At 43.3% G+C, this 25,018-nt stretch overlaps 1 protein-coding gene across 2 annotated transcripts; it reads right to left on the bottom strand.

Moving 5' to 3' along the window:
- Positions 1-2,308: 2,308 nt before the first annotated feature.
- Positions 2,309-23,666, bottom strand: KLHL8 (kelch like family member 8). Of its 2 annotated transcripts, none has more exons than XM_064416600.1 (10): positions 23,514-23,666; positions 15,747-16,051; positions 12,188-12,736; positions 9,937-10,123; positions 9,089-9,232; positions 7,866-7,977; positions 6,082-6,250; positions 5,464-5,623; positions 4,284-4,485; positions 2,309-3,880 (listed from the first exon to the last, which is right to left on the bottom strand). In XM_064416600.1, the coding sequence occupies exons 2-10, from the start codon at positions 15,948-15,950 to the stop codon at positions 3,757-3,759; spliced, it is 1,851 nt and encodes a 616-aa protein (XP_064272670.1). In that variant the 5' UTR covers positions 15,951-16,051; positions 23,514-23,666; the 3' UTR covers positions 2,309-3,756. The 2 variants fall into 2 exon arrangements, with proteins under 2 accessions (XP_064272670.1, XP_064272671.1); XM_064416601.1 differs by having other exon boundaries at positions 15,747-15,990; positions 23,514-23,638.
- Positions 23,667-25,018: the final 1,352 nt, after the last annotated feature.

Consider the following 25,018-nt stretch of genomic DNA (forward strand, 5'->3'; position numbering starts at 1 on the left):
CTGAGAGTCACGAGATGCTGTTCAGTGGAGTGCAGTTGGGTGCTTGTGCAGATTCAGTTGAGATGTAATGTAATATAGTGTAGTATAGTATAGAATAATATAGTATAATAAAGTAATTAATTAGCCTTCTGTTATCATGGAGCCAGATGCATCATTTCTCCCTGCCACGCTTTGAATCCGATACCAATGGGGAAATAGGGAAGATGTGGCTCAGGGACGTAGGAACAGGGCAAGAAGCTTTTTAAGGGAAGCTTCTTTTGTCTGCCTAACCCAGGGGATGCCCCCCAGGGTCTCCACACATGACATAGGAAGGCACTCTGATTTTTAAGTAACTGCACACAAAAAGTTCATGGCAGCAAAATGATCTCATAGAATCCTCAATAGCCTTAGAACTGCTGGACTGTTTGCATCACTATTGCTCGCCCCTGAATGCACTGAGAAACAGGCTGCTCATCCAAGTGCTGGTTTCCAAATCTGCTGCTAGCCCTGCTGCTATTTAATTACCTTCCCACTTCTTTGTAAGACTCTTGTCTGTGATCTGTGTAGGATCACAGGCAAGGTTTCCGTGGTTTTGATGAATAAATTGTTTCTGACATGTTCAGTCTGCTCGATGGGCATAGTGTGTTAACCCTATGAGGCTTACCAACACTGACACTGCAGTAACTGCCCCAAATCCCACTGAAACTGAAAGGTCCTGGAGACAGGCAGGGTATCCCTCCTGGCTGGGATCATTGTTGCCTCCTGCTGCTTCTCTCGTGCAGCATCCCGAGGCAGGGGCTGCCCTTTGGTTGTGCTGATGAACACACGGTGCAAGCAGAGCTCTCTGCCAGGGCGGGTCCGGTTTTCAGCAGGGCTGCATCCCCCCCTGCAGGCAGGCATTTCTAGTTGAAATCATTTTCACAGCCGGTGTTCAGACAGGAGGGAAGTCTGCAGTCTTTCTGATAGAAGTGGATGCATGTATTTGGTTTATATTTTTAAAAATACAAGTATCATATGCTTTGCCTTATAAAACTTTCTGTCCTTAGCTGAGTATTTTAGCAGGATGTCAAATCCAAAGTGTTTTGCTGCCAGAATGGCTCTATTAGGAATGAGATTCTCTTGGGAAGGAGGAGTATTAAATAGTATTTGAAGCTTGGAAAGTAGAACCAAGTGGACCACAATCCCCTTTGAACACAAATAAAGAAGGTGTGGGGAGTAGGGCTTCCTACCACTGCGTGGCTGCTCTGTCCCTCGGCATGGAGTGGAGGGAATGTTCTTTTGTCATCACGGTCCCCTAGCCAGGACAGGTGTCAAATCACAACAGCTTTATGTGCAGGTAGGTCACTGCAGTTTGTCACCACAGTAATCCTGTATTTTTATTTCTTGTTATACTTTGTCGTCATTAACACATTTCCAGCAATAGCGATTCTAAAACCAGTTCTGTACAAAATGTGTTTAGCTGTGGTGCCATCCAAGATTACCAGCGTGGGACACCACTGTTCTGGGAACAGGGCTGGTCCTTGCAAACCTGCTTTGCAGTTTTCTTGCCAGTCCTTAGGGATATACTTCCAGAGCCCTGAACAAGAGTGTTGGGGCGGGGGTGTGCATTGAAATACAAATGAGATGCCTGTTTTAGGATCCTGTTCAGAGCTAGCACCATGTGACTTCCAGCTCTTCCCACACGGCAGAGAATCCCAGAGCTTTTGCTGTAACCTGATTTCCCTGCTGCTTCTCCCTTTGGTGTCTGGCATCCCTTTGGTGATGTGGTCATTGTGGTCCACATGCATGTGTCACCCACAGGCTGCACCCACGGGTGCCACACTTTCCCCCCAGCACTGCTGGGCTGTCTGGTTTCACAGCGTAGTGGTTTTGGCTACGTAGTGGTTTTTGGCCCCTGTTACCTCTTTGCCCACCAGAAAAGAAGGAGATTTCCGTGATTTTTTGGGGTTTTTTTACATGAATGTTCACAGAGGAGTATCAGCTTTCTCTTTACATCACTTCCGTGAGTGCCTCCCATGCAAAACCACTACACACAGTCAGGGCCTTTTGGTAAACTCAGGGTTTATGTTAGCCAGGACATCCATTTGGTCCCAGAGAAGAAACCTTTATCCCTCCTTTCCACACGTCAGAGTCAGGCCAAGAGCCACGAGGGTAACCACATCCTTGTGAGGAGGGCAGCAGGGCAGTGCAGCCCATGGTGGTAATGCAGGGTTCTCTCTGCTAACAGAAGCTTCCTGTTGAGAAATATTCACTGCAGAAACCAAAAAATACTCAGTGCTGTATTGTTTCCCAGCACCAGTATGCTCCAGACATAAAACAAATGAGGTGCTTTGAAGTACAAACGTTTTATTGCATTATTTCATTATTTACAGTACCGTTCCCTTTGTCCCTGGGTGCAAAAAGTGCACCAAAGTGCAAAGCTATTTTGGGCAGGAAAGCCAAATGATGGTGACTTAGCAGAAAAACACGACTGTGCCTCCTCACTCCAGCTGTCCTGCTTCTGCCAGGTTCTGAATGCAGAGAAGTTTGCTGCTCTCCCTGGGCATTTAGAACAACCTGGTAATTGTGAAACTTTGGTCACAAAGGATTGTCAGTTGTTGGTCTGTTCAAGGTGATGCAGCAATAGGAATCTGCAGGACTTTACTCAGGATTCAGGGTTTGTAATGGTGTAACAACACATCATTGTATGCAGGGCTGTTATGTTGCTATCTCAATTTTTGATGGAAATACTCATTTATTCCCAATTATCTTTCTTGCTGACTTTCTTTGGTTCATTTAAGATTTTGAGGTTATTTATCTGCTCCCTTAAAAGAGCAAGTAACTCAAGAATGTTACCAGAGCTGCTACTGGATACTGAATTCAGTCGAGTCTTCTAGCACTGCACTTCAGAAGTTTTACAGAATACCAATTTTATTATGCATTTCCATTTTGTATAAAAATGGTGATTCAAAACACCACTGAAGCCTACATTTTTACACACTACCATCTCAAAATCGGACAAATTATACTGGTTACTTCAAGACCTCTCAAGAGACACTCTCCTTTGGAAAGGGGTAGTAACTACAAATTTTATGGAAGACTAGAGAATGGCAGTATTCCAGTGGCTGAACTCAGGTCAAGAATCTTTCCAGCTTTCTAACAAGTTTATTAGCTTGAGAAAGTACTTTGACAGACAGTTTTCAGACAGAATCCCTGCAATTGCCACTGCTGCCAGCATTCCCTTGGGAGGTAAGCAGTGAACTTCTCTGCCTCAATTATCTCAGGGTACATCAGAGATGTCATTACTTCTAAAACTAGAGACACTTTCTGTTACAAAGCTCTTGTACAATTGGGAAACGTTTAAGACTCATTCCAGAAAATAAGTTAAATGAAATGGCACTTGAGTCCTCCAGAGAACATGTAGCAGGGCTGTTGGGGGAAGCTCAGCAGCAGTAGCTGCTGCTGCTCTCCTTACCACATGCCTGATTTACAGTTCAATGTTGAGTCCTTGCAACAGCTCCTTCAAATGATTTTGAAATTGCAGCTTCACAAAAATGGGATGATTGCAGTTCTTGGCAGGTTTGTTCCTGTGAGTCACACTTTTATTCCATGTTTTCACAGGCTTTTCTGCATCACTATTGATAGAAAGCCACCAAAAGCTTTACGGTTGCAGAAAATACCATTTTCACAAAGAAAATGTGCTGGATTTATTCCTTAACCATACAGAACACAGTGTTTAGAAGCTCTATGGTGGCTCCCTTGTAGCTTTCCTTTGGAATTTGGAGGAGGTGGCAGAGCTCACATGCAATCCACCACATTGCTGGATCCTTGGCCCACATCCCGGATCTGGCTGCTGAGACAGGAGCACACAGCCACGCCCGCCCCTGCCCTGCAGTGTGACACTGAGCCCACGAGTTCCCACCTACAGGAGAAAAAGAAAGGTAAGTTCCTGCCCTTTCTGAGCAACCTGAAAGTATTTTCTGTGCCTGAAATTCTATTGCACTGCCTAGCTCTTCACTGTGCACAAAAATGCACCCCATTTAGTGCAAAATCACACTGAAACAAGTAGAAGAATATAGATTGTTACTGAATGAAAGGGTGACAACAAGGAATAGAGAGGAGCAGAAGAGGAGGAGGTGCTTAAATATTTACAAGACTGCCCTAGTGATGTAAGCAGCAGTCTTGGACTGATAGCCATGGATATTACTCAATTATTACCAGGAAATAACAGCTAGGCTCCTCCTGCACACTGCTTCTATGCCGCTACGTTTTCATACAGGCAGATTTCCTTGTCTTATTAGGACAAACAAAACATTTGAAATTACCTGTTCACTATGGGATCAAATGCTTCCACTGTATTCAGGTACACATTGCCATTATGACCTCCAACTGCAAAAATTTTTCCCATCAGTGTCGCTATGCCAACACCACCCCTTGGAGTTGTGAGCTCTGCCACATATTCCCATTTGTTACAGCGTGGGTCAAACCTCTCCACCGAGCTCAGGGGCGAGTTGTCATCAAACCCACCTGCAAACAACCATCACAGGGTCAGCTTTTGGCATTCCTGGTGCAGGGAATACCCAAGACTGGCATCAGATCGTTCTCAGCATTCAGGGGGTCCTGTGCAGCATTCTCCCTACCAGAACTTTACAAGCTCCTAAAAATTAATCTAACAGCTCACCCTCTTCTCACTGCTCAAGCATCACCCAGAGCAGTAATTTTCTTCTACTCAAGTTGCAAGGATTCTAATTTTAGTATTTTTCTCTCTGAATTAATCATATTTATAATGAAAACAGCTTCCCAATTGGAAGAGAAAGAAACCTAACACCAGTAAAAGGATGGTCTCAAACTTATTTTACTTTATGCAAAACACACCCTAGCAGTGTTCTCAAATTACAGCATTGGCAAATATTTGAGTAGGGGAAAAATTTCATATAAGACTTAGTGATGCATTCCTCTTGCTGGGGAAACTGTCAGAGGAACATTTTGTTCAAAAGCTATTTAAGCACTTAAAATAATACACAAGTCAGAGCTTTATTACTGTGGCATACCTACTTAGCATCTTCCTTTCTCAGGAAAGCAGGTAAATACAAGCTAGCACACAAGACAAGAAGCTGTGGAATAAATGCAAAAAAAGCTACTGTTGTCTACACTCAGAACACAACTGGAGTTATGTTTGAAAGCATTTGAACTTAAGAATCGTTTCCTAAAAGGAAACTCAAGAGTACTGAGTCTTGAGAGGATTTTCTAATAAAGACATATTGTCCTGAACAGATCGGCCCTCCTGAAATGTGGGTTAGGAGCTGCTTTTCATTTCCTTGCTAATGTACCTTTGTTTAAGCATGACCTGATTGTGCTTGCATTCTTCTCCTGCCCAAGAACACCAAGTACAGGTCAGCTCTATCTGTTCCCAGTTCCTCTAGCAACAACAGCCTCTTCCAAAGCCAAGCACTTGGCAGCAGCAGCAGCAGCAGCAGCACTACAAAATGCCACAGCCCTACTCACCCACAACATACAGGCAGCCGTGGAGCTCACTGACACCGTTCCCAGCCCTTCGCTGACCCATTTCTTTTACTTCTATCCACTTATCCAAGTGGGGATCATATTTCTCCACACTGGAAAGAGATGCTACACCGTCATTGCCACCCACAGCGTAAACATGGTTCTGGAAAACAGTTGTACAAAGATTATTTGTGATGTAGTTGCCTTTACTCAGCTTCTCATAAGCAGTATTAAAATTATACGAAAAAATTGTATATCCACTTTCATTTACATACATAAATGTAGCTCTTCCAATGAAAGAAGTGCAACAGTTTTGTAGTGTTGCAGGTATTTTTCAGAGCACGGGGGGGATTAAAGTAGAGCATGCATCTGGTACCTTTAAACATAATGACCACGACAAACCATTCAGCTGAGTGAGATACGAAGCACTGTTGATGTCATTAGAACAGAACTCCTCCCAGTGCTTCAAATACTGTTGAAACAGTTCAATTTGCTAGGAGTACTATCGTCAATATCCTCACTTTTTGCACGGGATTTTGATGACTAGAAGTCAGCTGCATTTTGTTTCAGACCTGGTGTTCTGCCTGCTGAAGAGCAGGGGGCTGCCCAGCAGTGACTCACCACCAGGGCCACGGAGCCGACGCCTCCGCGGGGAGTGTTCATGGAGGCCACGGCGCTCCAGCGGTCGGAGTCGATGTCGTAGCGCTCCACGTCGCTGAAGCACGTGTTGTCATCCAGGCCCCCAATGGCGTAAATGGGGCCGCCCAGGGACGCCAGCGCGATGCCTCTCCTAGGGAAGCACAGCAGCAACACCTCAGTGCAAGTCCTTAACCAGCACAGCAAGTACCACGGTACACGAATGGCCCCTGTTTCAAACTACGGGGAAAAGAGTAATGGAAATTTTAAAAGTGATGTTTATAGTAAATGATGTCGCTGGCCCTCTGCACACCTGTGGCCTTTTCACTGCGTGTCAACTCTAAGGCCAAGTCCTCTGCTCACACACTTGGATACATGACAATGTCTTAGATATGATTTCTCTGTTTTATTGAATCTGAAGATGAACCAAAACCTACTGGTTTTAACTTCTTTGGTATAGCTGGCTGGAACCATCTGAGAATGACTGAGGGTGATACTAATACATATTAAAGGGCAAACCTGTGCTGGATATTAAACAGCTGAACTCTAGCAAGTTTGATTCCATTCTGATGTTTTTTAATTGAGTGTTAAAATGGTTGTCAGATTTGTTTCTAATAAATCTACCAATATTAGAGTACAATGATTATTATAAAATTGAAAGTATGGTCTAGAATATGAGCATTAAGTTTCTGCTTCAACCACCAAGCGAGGTGAATTACCATGTTAATGACAACATTCTTGTCTCATTAAAGAGGGAAGGTTCAGAGATACCAAGGCAGGAGCAAGGGAGGCACAATCTTTCTACAGAACAAACACTGTGACAATATCCTGACCTTATCTTAAATTCCCTCAGCAGGTAACAGAGACACCACTTCATGGTGGCATTTTTCTCTACTAAGTATTCCAAGACTTCCACGAATGGGAGGACTAGAGCTGGGAGGCAGCCAAGGCACAGCAGTCCTTTCATTGACCTGGGTACTCAGTAATCAATGTCACAGAAATCTAGGGCTGATTGTTGCTGAGATTATGCCCTGGGGTAGGTGATAGGATGGAAGAAGTAGAGCAAGCCACTTCCAGGAGTCTGGGTCTTCTACTTTAACTAGGTCACAGCTATAAATAGCTTTCAGACTTAAGCTGTACTTATTATTTCACTCCTACTTGTACGTGATGCTTTGAAAAACAACAAACACAAGAAAATGCAGAATTAGGGACACTGATTTAAATAACAGCAGAAAAAAAAAATTACAGATCTGAGTCCAGTAACTCCTTATAAGAATCTTAAATGTCAAGACAAAAAGAAGTCCTCAATCTGGCTTTCAGATTGCGTGCTTCTGGCCTTTTGTGTGAAAAACACAGGCAGCTATTTGTTCCCTGGTGTAGTATTTAACTTTTTTTATTTTCACTATGAAGCATTTCACTTCTCATGTTATGCTGGCAGTTATCTCACTCATTCCTAAAAAGAGCAAAAATCCCACAGAACCAGTTCATCAGTTCCAAGTTGTTTACTGGGCACAGAGGAAAGGCCCTAGATACCAGAATGCAAGCATAGCAGGAGTAGAAAATGTCCCTGGTCCAGAAGCCAGCTCCTCCAAAAAAAGAACTGAAGGGTGATACATTCATAGCATAAAGCTCCAAAATAGGAGAAAGAAATTCCTGGAAGTGGAACAGTTTAGAAAACCCCAAAAAAAGCAGGACAGACAGGATGTTTTTCAGTATCAGCAAGAAATGGTACACCACAGACTGAGACTTTGAGTGTGGGACACATATACCTCTTTGTGTTCATTGATGCCTTCATCATCCACTTGTTTGTGAGAGGATCAAATACTTCCATGCTTCCTAAGTGTTCATTTCCATCATGTCCACCTACTGCGTAGACTTTACCTGAAGACACAGACATCTTTTAAAACAGAGATTGCTTGGCAACATTTCAGTTTTCATTTATATAATATCCCTGCCTAAGCGGAGACAAAGAGGTCAAATAAAGGTTAAAGTTTTAAAATGTTTTCAGTTTCAGAGTTTTATGTGCTGTACTCAACCAGGAATCTATTATAATGTGAACTTTTATACAAAGCTTGAGATTATGTAAACAAAAAACCTTCCCATAATTTAAGTACTGCAGGTCAAATCAGTTCAGACCCATGTTACCAGTCTCTCCAGATTTTATATGAAGAAAACTTAGCTCTGTACTGCTGCAGCAACAGAGGGGCTGTTAAGTACAAGAGAAAGCTGCATTATTGGTGCTAAGCTGCTCTGGACTGCACAGACCCAAAAATAAAGCTAGGTCTGCTCTTGGAAGAGTTATGATCTTAGTAACTTTCCAGGATGGATTTAAGTAGGAAGGGAACCAGTATGAGTACTAGCAAATTCTGGGTAATTGCTGTGTAAGGCCATTTCTTTATAAATGGATTTTTAAAAAAACACCTATTTAAGGCCAGATCTATATACAGTTCACTTGGGCTGGGAGAAACCTTTAAAGGTCATCTAGTCCAGCCCCTCTGCAATGAGCAGGGACATTTTCATTTTCAGATTGCTTATAGCACCATCCAGTATGACCGTGAACACTTCCAGAGATGGGACATTTACCACCTCTTTGGGAAACCTGTTCCAGGTTTTCATCAACCTCACTGTAAAAAAATTCTGCTTGATATCTAGTTTAAATCTACCCTCTCTTAGTTTAAAACCATTACCTCTTGTCCTATTACAACAGGCCCCATTAAAAAGCCTGTGAAGTACAGAAAGGCCACAAGCTCTCTTCCCAAGTCTGAACAGCCCAACTCTGTCAGTTTGCAGTAATGTTTTTTCCATAAGCACAGTCTCAGATTGGCTCAGGACCAAACTTTCCTTCAAAGGGGGAGAAGCTTTACTAAACACTGAAGACTATCCAACAGTTAAGCAGTTAGGTTACTTCTTGTACAGCTAGTAAAAGTACCAACTCTGCAAAAGGAGTAAACAAGTCTCTTTTGCCTGGGGTTGCTTGGATAGGGTTACTGACCTCCCACAGAGATCACTCCCACATGCCTCCTCCTGCTGTTCATTTCAGGGCCGAAGAACCAGCTGTTCTTACTGATGGAGTAACACTCGATGCTGCGGAAGGGGTCACCTGATCCACCTCTGCCACCGACACAGAAGAGCACACCTGGAGAACACAAAACAGGTTCACAGAGAACTAGCAGGAGGATGGGCAAAACCAGTTGTATAGCAGAGCAAACTGAAAATGACGTAGTTTGGGGGAAGTTGTATTTCACTTCAAGGAGCACAGTCATTGCCCTTCGTAACTGGGTACTGGATTTTGGCCTTTGCTTGACATACTGCTACAGCAATTAGCTATCTATGCTCTTGTAAAAACAATGCCTGTTTTAAATATGCTTTTGTGGTTTGGCTTAAGGAGATAAACCCATTGTTTGTTAAATATAATGATATAGAAACTATGATCTGTAGTCAACATTCATCACTCACTTTTGGTGTAGGCTAGTCAAAGACTTTACAAGTTAGCTCAACCTTCAACACCAAAAGATAACTGTCCACTGTTTGCAGTAGAGCTTTGAACAGATTGCCTGGTCATAACATGCATAACAGCTCTGGCTTTAATACAGATAGAGCTAATCCAGATAAATTATTAATGCTTTAAAGAAAGAAAATGACTGCTACAGTTCTGCTAGGAAAATGCAGCACATTACCGAAATACTAGAGAGGTACATAATGGCTTTCCCAATTTTGCATTAAGTCATTAACAACCCTCGATATCAAGCTATACCTGCTTGATATCAAGACACCTGCACAGATGTGCTGCTTTTTCTCCACACCACTCCCTACTGGGTAACCAGACACACATTTAATTACCAGCAGTCTGCTTCCTTGGTGTTGTGCGAATGGAGTACTCAAAGTCAGGCACTGCCCTGCTGCTCAGGTGAAGGTGGTAGTTCCTTGCTTCATCCAGCAAATCCCTACATTTTAGATTCTGCTTGACAATCTCTTCCTTTGCCACAACACCCATAAGGAAACAAATGGGCAAGAGAGGCAGCCGTACCTGACACAGAAATGAACACAGTTGGAGAAAGTGGCTGAACTGCTGAGTGTCACCACGCAGTGCTGCACATGCAGCAGCCGGCAGCCCCACGCTTCTCTGTGAGGAGAGAGCTCTCAGAGCTGTTCCACACAACAGCGATATGAACAGTTCTTTTTGGTGATAATGTCTGCTACAACCATTGCATTTCAGCCACAGTGGAGAAGTGTCCCTTGGCCCAGTGCTGAGGAAAGAGACGAGCTGCTGCCCATGCTGCCCCTGCAGCTGCCCGTGTGATGCAGGCAGCACCAGTGGCTTTACCAGGGCTTTGCCAGGTTCATCTGCTGTTGGGTATGAATCTTCAGCTCACTGCTATGCCAGCATGAGAGGGCTTGTTCATTGGAAAATGGCTCATTTTCTTTGGGTGGCAAGTCAAAAAAGGAAACAGTCACCATGAACCAAGTGTCTATAAAGGAGGTATTGCTAGTGCAGTAACACCTTTCTTTAAGGCAAACTTGGCAGACTTCAAGCTTAAAAGAAAGTGATCAATATTGAGAGCTAATTGTTTCCTTCTCTAAATCCTTCCTGCCATTTATTTTAGCAAACCTTTCATCCTTCTTTTTAAGACAAACAGTGCAGAATACAATCAGAGGCAAAGGTGGGACAGATGTTAGTGGGGGGACCTGAAGCAAATCTCCACCTGACTTCCTAAGGTTTGGAGTCAACACTGTCAAGCAGCTCTCAGCTGGCTCAACAGCAATGTTGCAGAAGTCCAGTACCTCCAGTGCATCTCAGAGCAGCAGGATGGAGCTGTTATAGCACTGACAAGCATCTTTGCCTTGAAGCAAGCATGTGTCTCTACCCGTTCTTCCTCACCTCCTTGCTTTCAGTCCCACTTCTTCCTTTATTTTGGCCCAGCTTATTTGAGGCTACTTTAAAGCACCACTGTAGCCCTGCTGACAGGCTTCTAAGGTCAGTGACATGGTAAGAACTCCAGGCTGTTAAATTCAGAACCTCATTATAACAGTGAAACCCATAAGGCTGAGTATGACATAGATAATCACTGTCTAGAAACCCAGGTATGTCCTCTGCTAGCAATAATGTCCAAGTCAACTGATGTCTCCATATGCTCTGGCAAATAGCCCATATTTACAAGAAAGGGTTTACTTTTTCTTTCCTTGAATCTAGTCTCTGGTTTCAATCAACAGAATACAACTGTTAATCTCATCGCTAGTATAACTGGGCAATAAATATAAATTTATTTTTAAAAATCTTTAATTATATTGCCTCTAAGTTTAAGTATAGCATAATAAAGAGGGGATTTTTGTATCAAAAACCTCATGCTAGTCTAGATGAAACTGAAGGTTTTTGGGAGAGAGCTAATAGACCATATTTTCCTAGAAAATGTGAAAAATGATTAATGAAGACAATGACAGCAGCATCTCAGTGGACCTCTCCTTACTCACATAATGCCAATATTATCAATTCACCCAAATGCAAAATAATCAAGTTGGAGTTCAGTGACAACTAAAACTGCCCAGCCAATCCTACCTGCTAAGACACATGGAATGCTTTGCAGCACATGGTATGCAAATTCTTCCCAGTGCAGGCTCTCCACACCTGTCTCAAATACTGTGACGCAACTTGATGTGACAAGTAAGAAATGTAAGAAAACCCAACAGCTTTGCCTCCTTTCTTAAGCACAAATACATAACAACAAGGACAGTGAGAATATCAGGCTGTAGGAGTGGCAAGCCAAGTGAAGTGATGGGTTTATATTTTCTCTGTTTTGGGTCAGTATAAAATATTTCTGTTCAACCACAGATGTAGATTTTTGTTGGTTCCCCACCTCCCAGCCATGAGCATAAAGTGAGTACTCTTCTCTCTACAGAAACAGGAGAGTATCACTTCTCCCCAATACTCAAGAACTCTTAGCTTGCTTCCACTGTCAACTCCCAACACTGAATACTGGATGAGGCACCAAAACCTAACAACATTTTTCACCTTGAGATCTACCCAAGTACAAAGGGCTGATTACACAGCTAAACCAGTGACGAGACAGGGACTTGGTGCCTCGGTCTGCCCTACCTGTGCAAGGATCTCATCCAGCCACGTAGCGTGATGCTGTGGATTGGCCAGCAGCCACTTAATAGCAGCATTGTAAACTTGCTTTTCATTCTCAATGTTCAGGTCACTGGAGGACAGGAGTTTATGGAGGTGCTGTGGTGACACGCTCACAAAGTCCTCGCACTCCATCACCTCTGTGAAATGTTCACAGGCAAACTGATCAGCCATGTCCATCAGGTCGATGCGGTTGTGGCTCTCGGCAAACGCCCTGACTGCCAGGCAGTTGGAGGGGTGGAAGTGCAGCTTCATGTACTCACAGCAGGCCTTTGCCACAAGTTCCACCTGCAGGATGCAGGCGGCGTACAGGAGGGGCTGCACGTTATCCACGGTCAGCGTGAGCCGCGAGGAGTACGCGAACTTCACCAGGTCCTCGATGGCATCGCCGTCAAAGTCCCTGATCTCAATCAGCTTCTGCTTGGCTTCAGCCATTTCCGACAGAAACATGGCTCGGAAGTACGGGATAACGCAAGCTAGCACCAGTTTGTGGCAGGAGATTAGCTTGGAACCAACCTGAAAGAGAAAGAGCAAAAAAAGCCCCCATGTTTTACTGGCACGTCAGTTTTGGCTGTGGAAGCAGGAACAGTGAAACTGAAATGAGAATTCTGGACTCCATGTATTCTATCCACACAAATTGGATAGAATATCCACACAAAATCCAAATTCTATCCCATTTGTCCTGTATTTGATATTACATCCAAGCATCCCAAGGAATTCTAATTTGTAGCTTGGCCGTGAGAGTAGAGCAAAGCTGTAACACAGGTAAGCAATAGCAGTGATGCACTGAACTTGCTTTTCTTAAAAAGCCTTATGAAATATCCTTAGAAATGGTCTAGATGCATCTTGGAGACAGGAGGAGACTTCTACATATAAAACATTTGTTTTATATGTACTCAGAGACTTTAAGGGGGGCAAATTAGAAAGAGACATTTTTAGACTACTTAATTTAGATTTCTGGACTTCTGGACTTCAATTACTGTTGAAGAACTGTTGTTTATAGAAGCAAATTCATGTAAAAGCACAGGAATAACAGCTATTTCAGGGATTATTAGAAGTTAACCAATTACTTCAATATTTTTTAAATGTTTACCCATAAAAGACAGTGTACTCCCCACAAAGAAAACGTATTTCTCAAAATTCCGATGAGAAAATGTAAAATAAGCTTTCCATGTATAAAATTCTAGAATTCCACTACATTAAAAAAGAATTGAAGTATTGAAAGTAAATGAACAATCCAAATCCACTTCTTATATGTGTTCCAGGAGTGCTTTCTCAAAGCCTTTGTCACTCTGCACTAACATAAAGGGATAGCTGGCTGACATAAGCAACCAGTTTCCCTGATGGACTCAAATTACATGTTCACTTTCAGATGAAGGTGTGACAGAGAGCTGCTGTGCATTTCAGAAAATAAAAAGATACTAAATTATAAAGGACATTTCAGTTTTTTTCTAGCTCTGATTCAATACTCACTTGCTCCAACCTTTTTTAAGAGTATGACCAACACAAGTTTAACCTACCTGGTGAGCAGTGAGCTGACAACAGAAAGCAAACACACAAGAAAGAGTATGCAGATTAAAAAAGAGAAGAAGATGGATTCTTCAGTGTGATTACTTCAGATCACCCCAGAAGGAACAATTCAAAACTACCAAATGAACAAAAAGCAAACCACGAGGAGAAAAGCAGATGGTATTCATCTGCCACTCTCCACCTTCTAACAGCCTTCTAAAACTGTTCATATGACAGCAGCAGGAGAGTAGGTGAAATTCCAGAATTTAACTTTTGGAACAGAGGGAGTCCTCCTGTGTGCTGCCACGGCTTTTCATTGTTACACCATCAGCACTCCAACTAACTACAGTATTGATGCAGAAAGATGCTACTCGTGGTGTGCTGTACCAGGGAAAGCTCTCAGGCCATTCTTACCTTCAGACACTTTAATTCTGCCCATCATCCCACTCGCTAATCAAACCTTTCTTTTGAATTAAGTGGCTTTACTATGTTACCCAAATCTGCTTAATTTTAAATTACAGAATGGTCTGGTTTGGAAAGGACTTTAAAGGTTATCTAATTCCATCCCCTGCCATGGGCAGGGAGACCTTGCACCAGTTATACAGCATGTCCTTGCTATTTTGTAATCAGAGTTCCCCTCCAGTTACTAACTATCATATTTTAAGAGCCAGCAGTTAAAACAATAATTCAATAATTGGTCTGAAAAATGCAATGCTAGAATTGCTCACTAACTCAGGTCACACACAAAAGCAGAAAGTTCAGTAGAGATCTGATTATTCTTACAACATGAGTGAGACCTGAGCACTACAGGAAGAAAAATCACGCCCCCTGAAAATTCTAATTCAAGTACATAATTAGCAGTTACTTGAAAATCCCTCATTTAGGAAGCCACACATTAAGATGTATGTCCACAGGTTGCTCTAGCCTTCACTGGAAGCCAAGTCATATTATCAAATATTCTTAAGTTACCAAAATAGCTCCACACAGATCATACAAACGAACATTAATACAAGCCTAATTTAGGGAAAGTTAAACTGCAGCCCCAGTAAAATGTTTTTTCCAAGGCAAGTTTCTGTAGCAGGAATATGCACTGAACTATGTTTATAAAATAAGTCTTTCTGCCTTTTTTGTGCAAGGGTAGGTGGAAAGGAAGCAAGATAAGAATGAGGTCAACAAGAAAAGGGATGAGGAGGGTTGGTAACACCAGGGACATACATCTGTCAAGGATTTTGCCTGTTCATATCTAACAGTCAAAGCAGCAGGCTAACAACTTCTCCTAAAGGCATCTGTCATTTGTTCTTGGTTTAGGAACTGTGCTTCATCACTATTCCTTAAATAATTATCTTGAACTAATAAGTTGTTTAGCTAAGCAATACTTAATATTCAAAGATGGTGGCACCCACTTCTATGCATGCTAAGTACAAATGTATTGTAATCAAGATATAAGTAATATACAACTGAGTTACAAATAATGCCTTAAAGCAATGCTATGCAAGAATCATAAAATTTGTTCATGTCTCTCTTTCTTTACTCTTTGATCAGCTGTAGAACACAACCATCTGGGGTTTTTTTCTTTCTTTCTTTCTTTGAAGAGTGCTGGAAATTAGATTTGTTCCAGAAATCCTGTTTGCTGAGAAGAATCTAGCAAAACAACACAAAATGCAGACACGGAGGTAAAATTTGGGATGAAAGTATATTGAGAAACAAGAGGCTACAAGTAGCTGGAATTGCATAGTAATTAGTGACCAACTGTGGGAGCTTGCTGAGAAGGCAAGTTGGATAAGATCAAAGTCATGTACGTCCTCTCTCAGATTGTCAATATTTTAGGTGTTTAAATTTCAGCTGTAAACTTCCTAAATACGGAAAAAAAACCCTAGCATCTCTAGAGATGTCTCAGATCCAAGAGGTATTCTGTGGTTTCCACACCCCTGCCAATATTCACAGTCAACTCCCAACACACGTATCTGCAGCTTAATCTTCAGACTGATACATGCAATGGATATGTGACAAGAATCACCTTCAGTGTAACATCACAGAGCTCTCCAGCTTCAAAGAAGTGAAGAAGAGAGCTGTGAAAATCCTTCCAAGCCTCGTTGGCCTCAAACACGAAGACATCCTCATCCCCATCACTGACGGAAGGCTGAGTTTGCTGCTGCTGCCGCCTTTTTCCCTTTATCAGATGTTGTTTTGCCTGCTCAGGGACCATGGATTCTGAAGCCATTGGCTGTTGCTTCTCTCACTGCATCAATCTTCAAAAACTCCTGCCAAGATAAAATCCAGCCCATCAGGAGTAGGTCCTAAAATTCAGTTCTGTTCATCTTCCTGTTTAAAACACACACAAAAAAAGAAAACGAGATATTAGGTAATGCTAGTACATAACACTTCAATTACATTGTATCTATGATTTTACTTGGGGAAGGTTAGAGGTGAAGGGACCAAAAAAGAGACCCACAGCTAAGAATCCTACCTAGGTACCTTTAGGAAATGCCATTATTTATGAACTTGTCCACACTTCTTGATAAAGACATGAAAAAGAGAAGACAAATATGTACCACAGAATCATACAATTGTTTGGGTTGGAAAGGAACTTAAAAGAATATACAGTTCCAACCTTTCATTAGACCAGGTTGTTCAGAACCCCATCCACCCTGGCCTTGAACACTTCCAGGGATGGGGCATCTGCAGCTTCTTTGGAAAACATTTTCCAGTGTCTCAGCACCCTCACAGAAAGAACTTCTTCCTAACATCCCATCTAAATCAATCCTCTTTTCACTGGAACTGCTCCCATTTGTCCTATGACCACCTGCCTGTGTAAAAAGTAACTCTCCCTGTCTTTCATAAGCCACCTTTAAGTGCTGGAAGGTACTCCAGAGTACACCAAGAAGCATGTTCCTCTTACACTGACCATCTTTGGTTTCATGGTTTCTTAGTTAATTTATGATGCATTCATTCTTGATTCTATGCTAAGAGTTGACCGCTGTAATTCAGGGATTTCTGCTCATGGACTCTGGTGTTGGAGGAAGTGGACAGGCCAAAGGAATAAAAAATTCTTCTACAATAAAAATTTAAGTCACATGACTGGAAGCAGAACTGATTTTCCTTTGTGAGATTTCGGAAGTGTCCATGTCTCTTACTAAATCTACAGCTGGAGAAAAAGCAGGCAGTGACCTGAGGCAACCGTACTTGTTGCTGCTGTAGGTCACAGGGCTGCTGCCAGCTCTACACCCTGTGTGGGAACAGAGCTGGTGGCTGCACTGGGCCAGGAGGTTCAAGTGAGATCAAACATGGAATATTTGCCTGTGGTGCTTATTTAAGTGAGGTAAGTATTCTTCCTTTGAAAGATATGTAAGAGAAAGGTTTTCTTCCAAAACTACAAATTAGCTCAAAGATATTATGGATCACGGGATCTTTACACACTTTATAGCAATGAATACCTTTTTCTGCTGAAAACTTAGCTTCATTATGACTGATGCAACAAATTACTAAGGTATTTTTCTAGTTCATGATGATATTTTGGTTCTCAAATTAATTCTCCATGACTGGCACTCATGTTTAACATGTCCTTCAAAGAGGTCACTATAGCACTGAGATCTGAAGCTGACACAGAACTTCAGACACAATCTCCTGAGGTTACAAAAATTAACAGGGACAAACAAGAGGGAAAAGACTGACATTCAAATGCTGTACAGAGATGCTGAAAGGCATCATGTGTTATTCATTCACATGATGATGTAGGTAAGATACAGCACCTCCAGCCAACACTTGAAGGAACTCATGCTTATTTTGGTCTTTGAAGGACACTTTCACTTCAGCACTCCCTGCTTACTCACATCCAACCATTGCTAGAGTGAGTAAAGATGCTGCTTTCAGACAGAACTGCCACTGACTGCTAAATGAGAGCTCACAGCTCCCAAGTCATAAGGTTTTTTCCATCTGACACATATGCTACATTTATCTTCCTGCTTTAACTACAGCTGCACACAGACTTTTTTCATCTGTTCTGTGCCTTAAGGTAAAAAAGGCTGATTTTACCTATTCTGGATATGCCACTGTAAACACCAACAAAAAACCCATGAGTCTTAAGAAAAAAATCAGTGCTGTTGGGGTGATTTTTTTATGCTACAAATGAACCAAGCAATAGTACAAAAGCCAGACATAACTAATTTTTAATTCTTCATCCATATCTCATGCTCATAGCAAAAAATGCTCTTGGAGATGCTCTGAGCTCTTGCCTGTAAGAAAATAAGTTGAGTGTTTACTTGGATTTATCTATTTGATACATACTAAGTACCCACTTGATATTGTAGGGGAAGAAACTAGAAATTACCCTAGAGGAAACCAATGGCATTACTCAGGCACACAGCCATAGATAAGAAAATCACATCTATGAGAGACTGTCCAGTATTGTGATATCAAATATGTGTATGGGAACATGGGAACAAGTCAGTTACTGTTCCTCAGGTAAAGAGATACCTCTGCAACATGTTAAAAATTAACATGTGTAATATAACCTTCAGAAATACTCAGACAACAATGGACTGACATACTTCAGCTTTTTTCTGAAGAGACTTGGTGGCAGGAAGATTTTTCTTCTTCCCCCAAGTCACCAATTCAGCATCTTGTTTCTGTCATACACCTAGGTCATGCAAATCTTTTTAGACATCTATCCCCAAATCTTCCACTGGTCTTAATTACAGCATCTCATAATTTGAGTGTTCAAACAAATCATCTGCTATGGAAAGTACCAGCTGTAGCCATGTTTCATTTGCAAGAAAATACTGGCTTGGGCTCATCTTTAGCCATAAGCCTTTTCTGTTCTCAGACTTCAAACAAAAAAGAAATTAATTTTAGTAGCACTTGACTCAAGATACTAAAGTCTGAAAATTTGAAGATCACACCAAATTCATGAATTAAAAAAACCAAACAAAACAAGCAAATCCCACACATCTTTACAGCTCACCATCATTTGCTGAGAGCCAGTCAGCAATTTCCCTGTTCAAGTTAAATATTTAGAAATACTGATGATTTCTGCTGTTCTCAAGAGGGTGGCTGTTCCAGACCCCCAAGTCTCTGCTGTGGTCGTCAGTGCTGGCCCTCAGGCAAGGGACTGAGGATCTCCTCCTAGCTATTCCTCAAACTTAAAAAAGCATGAAGGGATGGGAGGTCAGAGCACAAAAAGCTATCTTACAACTGCTCTAATTCAGATAACATCTGAATTCAGTAACGTCTGAAAGTGACATGATTTTAATTCAAACATTCTAGCTAAATCTTAAACTGAAGTGTGCAATTTCTCAAGTCACATTGAGTACTTATGTTCAGTAGAGACAAAATACCTCCATTCTGAAGCAAAAAGAAATTAATAGGCAATGGTAGGACATTAATAACATCACTCTGTTTTCCCCCCATTTTGAAATTAAATCCCAGGAATCCTGGTGGACAAGCCAATCTAGACATGGCCTCTTTTCCCCTGTGGAGCACCTTGGGAGGCAGTGTCCCAGAAAGAGGGATCATCCTTATTCTTTCTCTGACACATGGGAGGAAGATACTTCAGTGATATAAAACAAACCAAATCGATTGCCACTGTAACAAAAACTAGGCAGTGTTCAGATAAATCCAACACTCCTTAAGATCAGTGGTACTGAAGCTAGAAAAAAGGTGGCAGAATTGCAGGAGAAATAAAGATACAGATGAAGTTTCCCCAAGTATCTTGTATGTAATTTTGACTACCTACACCCAAGATGAACTAAAATCACACCATGATCTGTGCAAAGAAGGGTGGTGTGCCTCCCTCAAAAATCAAAAAGGTCTTTTAATTGAAGGAAATAAGAAATTTGCCTTTGTATGTGTGGCTGGTGAGTCTCTGTGGGTAATGAAATGCTCTCACTGCTGCCCACAAGATCAGAACAGCAGAAGCAGCAACAAGATCTCCTCCAGTTTAATCCAGCTGAGAGAGAAATTCGAGTTGTTATTTGTGTTGGGCTAAGAAAACTTGAAAGTTTGGAGAAGGGACAGCTGGCAGAGACAAGGAAGACCCCTTAGGGAGGAGAGAATTGGGAAGGGCAGGAGGCAGCTGCAGGGCAAACTGCAGACAAGCAGCAGCTTTGGCAGGGACTGTGCCAGCAGCTGTCTCACTGCTCAGTCTGGCTGCAGCTGCACCATCAAAAAGGAACATGAGGGGAAAAAGCTGGTAAGACAAAATAGTGCAGAAAATCCTCAGCTCTCTCCAATTCTCCCTTCTCATCCTTAATTCTACTGAAGATGGAAGACAGTGCGGAAACATTATGCAAAACTGTTCAGATGCCCACACTAATTAGGTCAAATTAGACAAGGCTGGAAAACATGGGAATGCTCAAATTACACGCTGTATTACAACCCCAAGCCTACTGCACTTTTCAGCAGAAAGTTATTTAACAGAAAGAAAAACAAAGTCAGAAACCACCCATCTGACTGGTTTAGCTTGTTTAAAACCACCAGGTTTTGTAGAAACACATAGAAAAGTTTTTTAGACAACACTAATTTACAGTTTCTAAATCCTTTCAGCATTTCAAAGATCCTTTCCAGCAAAAAGTGACATTATTGTTTTGTTTTACTTGTCACACAGACAGCTCAGCAACAGTGAAATGGGTACAGCTAGCACAATCTCTCTTAAGTTTGTATAATGAAAATCCCATCAGTGCTGCAGACACACAAGCCATGAATGAGGACTGCCCTTCCTTGGAAAAATGCAAAAAAAAAAGGTGTTTTGTAGAGCATGAAAAACATAGATAAAATTTCTTTTTGGAAATAATTCTTCCTGGCAGTCCATTCATGCTGATTTGAGACAGCTTCTTGCCAGCTCGCTTTGATTCAGTGCTCAGTGAAGTTCTTCTGAGGTTTAATCCCAGTTTCCATGAAACACCAGAAAGGCCACCTGTCCCCTGGGATTTACAGAATGACAGGTTGATGATTTTGTTCAATTTTGCACGATAAAAAACAAACAAAACCCTCAGAAGCCATGATTTATTTATGCTTCCCTTTTACTTCAGAACAACCAGCAAAATCGCTCAGAAGTCACAGAAGAGCAAAGCAGGACTCTGCTTTGCACATACAGGGGTAACTAAGGCATGGATCATTTACACAACGTAAACTTGGGAAGGCCCAAAAAGCAGAACACAATATAAAAACCACTGAGAATCAGTGAGGTGGGAGTGCAGTGAAGTGCTAATGCATAGATACAAAGTTTAACTAGCCTACTACACCGACAAGAACACAGAACAGTCCCTTACCAAGGAGAGAGGCACTATGCTCTTCTCTGAGAGACCATAGTAAAATAGTTTAAGAATCTCCACAGCAGCATTTAGTTCAGCCACTCCCGGGAAGTATTAACAGAGAGTAAAATGGTTTCTAAGTCATTCGGCAGCTTCCTTTGAATTATGATTTTAAAAATTGAAGATTTTAGCTGAGGGTTAGAACCAATCATATTGAAGTTAGATACACCAATGATGAGTTAATGATTATTAAGCTAAAGCTATTTGTTATATTATGAGCTTATTTATAAAAGGAAGTGGAGCAAGTGAATCAGTACAGGAACATTTGGAATCCAGCAGAACAATGCCCAGCACCTGGACTCTGTGCTAATCCATCACGAAACAGGGGCCTTGGATCGTGCCAGAGGGTCACAGAGAACTGATGAAGACCTTCCTGACTTCATCCCTGGGACCTCTGACCCACTGACCCAATTCAAGAGAAGAACTGCGCATGCATGAAGGACCAATAACCTCAATTTAATACAAAGCGGGGATGGGAGGTGCTGGGGTTATGCACATGCATTATTTTGGGAAATAAATAGAAGGAAAAATCCTTGTGCAGTGCAGCCATGCATGACAACCCTGCCCGTGCCACCTGCCCACTGTAATAAACACACTACTTTCTAAGTTTAACTAGTTAGAGAGTCTTTGTCCATGATTTTTGGTTTTAATGCTTCACCTTTATCCTGGACATGTAAATCAAGGCGTAGTATCCACTAGAGCATTCCAGAAATGTAAGCAAACAATGCTTCCCATGCACACACCAGTCCCTTCCTCCCAGGACTGCCTTAGCTGCCAACCATCATCACATTCTCTCATTTAGAGCTGAGATTCACAAGACAAACAGCTCAAGCCATACAGCAGCATCACCTTCCTTTTGTCCCAGAGCTGCAAGGCTCCTTCAAAATCTGAAATCAAGAGGTGGCAGAGGTAATGCAAGACAAACAGCTTCACAACCCAAGATGCTACAACCATTAGGAAATTGTGATTACAAAAATCTGTTTGGTGAAACGTGCTGGGGAGGAACTAAAGCACTGGCTGATGTGGTGCTGCACTGCCTTGCATCAAATTACTGTCAGTCATTACACAAGGATCCTGTCTTGGTGTGACCACACTGGTTACATTTGCCTTTACAAATAAACAGCCAACTAGAAAACTGGATGCCAGGTTACTGGCAATTAAAAAAAATAAATGATGCTAACAATTAAAAAATTAAATGATGTTATGAGCACACTGCACAGAAACCCCATGCACAACCTTGCCAGGTAACAATGCAGTGACACTTCTTTCACAGCACAAGAGTTCGCAGAGATTACAGGGGACTCAGCCCAAACTAACTCAAAAACCTCAGACATTGCTTGAAGGTGGCTGAACCTTTTGCAGCTTAACCTCCATTTCCACCCAAGACATATGAGACACGTCTGTTGTGGTTTTAATTTGACAACGCTTGATGAGCTATTTTACTCGTTGTGGTACAGTGTGATCTGTTTCTTGATTATTCTTGCAGAAGCCTTTGCAAGCATCACAGAAAGCCAGGTTTCTTCTGAGTTTTGTAACTTTGACGGGAATGACTAAGGCAAAGGAGGAAACAGATACACTTCCCAGTGGCCAGTAAACAATTGTCTTGAGTGGAGATGGAGAAGAGGAACCTACCAAAGCAGGAAGAAAAGCCAAGAGCTGGGGGAGCTGTGACATCTTAAATTCTTATTTATTCCAGAAGGGAGGAGGAACTAGGAACCCCTGAGGCTCTCCCCGGTAGCAAGGGGCAATTTCTTGCTGGTTTGTTTTTTATTTTAAACACAAATATTTGTTCAGGGTTAAGCTAAGCGACTACTCGTTATCCTTTACAAGATGCCAACAGTGAGCTGACTAAGGCACTACCTCTGGCTGCGGTCTCCACATGGAGCAGCTTGAAACGCGGGGAACCCCGGCTCAGTTAATTTTTAATTAACATTTATCTCCTCCTCGAGCGGCATGGCTGCCGGGGCTCTCTCTGTGAATGCCCCCGCAGCACAAGCCCCCGACGCCGAGCCCGGGCACGGCGCCGCCTCTGCGCTCTCTAGCACAGCCCAGCCCTGGTGACCATCAGCACCCATCCCACCTCCATTCCCCCCACTCCCGCGCTCTATCCGGCTCCGATCGCGGCGATCCCCGTGGGCGAGGACGGAGCCGCGGCCCTGCCGGGAACGGCTCCGGGCCGTCCCGCCCCAGCGGCGCTGCCCCGGGGCTCGGAGCCCTCGCTGCGAGGAGGGGAGGCCGCGGCAGCGCCCGCCCCGCCGAGCCCGCTCCCGGGACCCCTGGGCGCAGCCTGAGGGCAGGGGGCGCGTTACGTAAGGGCGGGGGAGCCGCCATGGCGCTGCGAGCGCGGTGCGAGGGCGCGGCGCGGCAGGGGAAGGGCGCGGGGTGGGATGGAGCGCTCCGGCCGCGGGGGAAGGGGAGGCGTGGGGCGAGCCCCGGGGGGAGCCCCGCGGTGCCCGCCCGGCGCCCGCCCCGCTCACCTGCGCTGCCGCTGCCGCCGCGGCGCGTCCGGCGGAGCGCCCGCCGCCCGCCAGGGGGCGCCCCGCGCGCATGCGCCGGGAGGCGGGGGCGGGGTGGGGGCGAGGCCGGAGCCTGGCGGCGCTTCCCGCGCTCCCGCCCCCTCACATTCCCGGGCGAGGCGGTGCTGGCTGTGCGCTCGGTGTGGCGGCTGGGAAATAGACTTTCTCGGCTTATAAAAGGGCTGATCTTCAGCGGGAAGCAGAAGCACGCAGAGCAGCTCCTGAGAAATATCCCTGTCCTCTCAGTTAGTGCAATCTCCACCGGAATAATCTACGCCCTTCTTGAGGGGGAGCCGTGAGGAGTGGCTGAGGTCGCTTGGTCTGTTCAGCCTGGAAAAGAGGAAACTGAGGGGAGACCCCACTGCAGTTACAGCTTCGTCCTGAAGGGAGGCGGGGGGCAGGCACTGAGCTCTTCACTCTCCTGATCCGAGAGGGAACAGCCTGAAGCTGTGTCACGGGAGGTTTAGGCTGGATATCAGGAAAAGGGGTGGCTGAGGAGTGGTTGCTCAACCACCCACGGGGTGTTTGGGCGCTGGAACAGGCTCCCCAGAAAAGTGGTCACAGCACCAAGCCCGACAAAGCTCAAGAAGCATTTGGACAATGCTGTAGGGCACAGGGTGTGACTTTTGGGGATGTCCTGTGCAGGGCCAGGATTTGGACTCAATGATCCTTGTGGGTCCCTTCCATATCAGCATGTTCTGTGATTCTTTGATTCTTTAATAAAGATCAGAGTGATCCTGCTTCAGATTTTGAAGGAACTGCTCTCCATGAGTTCAGAGAGAGAAGAATGTAATACAGAGAAGGAAAGGCTGTATTAGCTCCTTCCTCTTCACCTGTCCACCAACTCTGGTCTCTACAAGTGTATATATATATATATATATATATATATATATATATATATAATACAGAGAGGTACATACAGCCCTCCAGTGCAGGAATACATTTCCCCAATACACACTTTGGTTTGATTTAGTCTTTTTGTTAGTAGTATCTTCCTCTGCGTGTGGAATAGTAAGTGTAAGCCTTGGTCCCATTTGGTCAAAGCTTGATTTCAGAACTTGAAAAGAATTGGCCAGGAAAGCTTTGCAGGCTGTTAGAACCAAAGACAGACCTTATGACAGAAATAGATACCCTGGGGAGCATGGAGTCTTCCTTGCATAAAAGCAAGCACAGCTTGCCAAGTGAAAATGCCAGACACCTCCAGCCCCACAGATTAATAGCCCAGTGGATTTTCCAATTCCATACTGCAGAGCTGAAAGCTGGACTCCCACATCTATTTAGGAATCTTTAAAGGCAAAAATGTCCAACTAAATATTTTAAAGAAAGCAAGCAGCACTGGGTGTGCCATGAGTGGAGCGGTGACTCCCCAGCCACCCAGTGCTGCTTGCTTGCTTGCTTGCTTTAAAATAAAAAATATAGAAATAAAATTTGGTTTGGCTATCACAATTTTATATCATAACTAATTA

The sequence above is a fragment of the Passer domesticus genome, chromosome 4, assembly GCF_036417665.1.
Source record: "Passer domesticus isolate bPasDom1 chromosome 4, bPasDom1.hap1, whole genome shotgun sequence".
Lineage (NCBI taxonomy): Eukaryota > Metazoa > Chordata > Aves > Passeriformes > Passeridae > Passer > Passer domesticus.

Bases quoted from the DNA above. Each gene is read 5' to 3' on its own strand.
- KLHL8 (XM_064416600.1), bottom strand. From the start codon at position 15,950: ATGGCTTCAGAATCCATGGTCCCTGAGCAGGCAAAACAACATCTGATA. The intron at 7,978-9,088 runs GTCAGTAACCCT...CTGTGTCTTCAG, and splicing joins GGGAGTGATCTCTGTGGGAG to GTAAAGTCTACGCAGTAGGT. The intron at 4,486-5,463 runs GTGAGTAGGGCT...GGTTGTTTGCAG, and splicing joins CGGCTGCCTGTATGTTGTGG to GTGGGTTTGATGACAACTCG.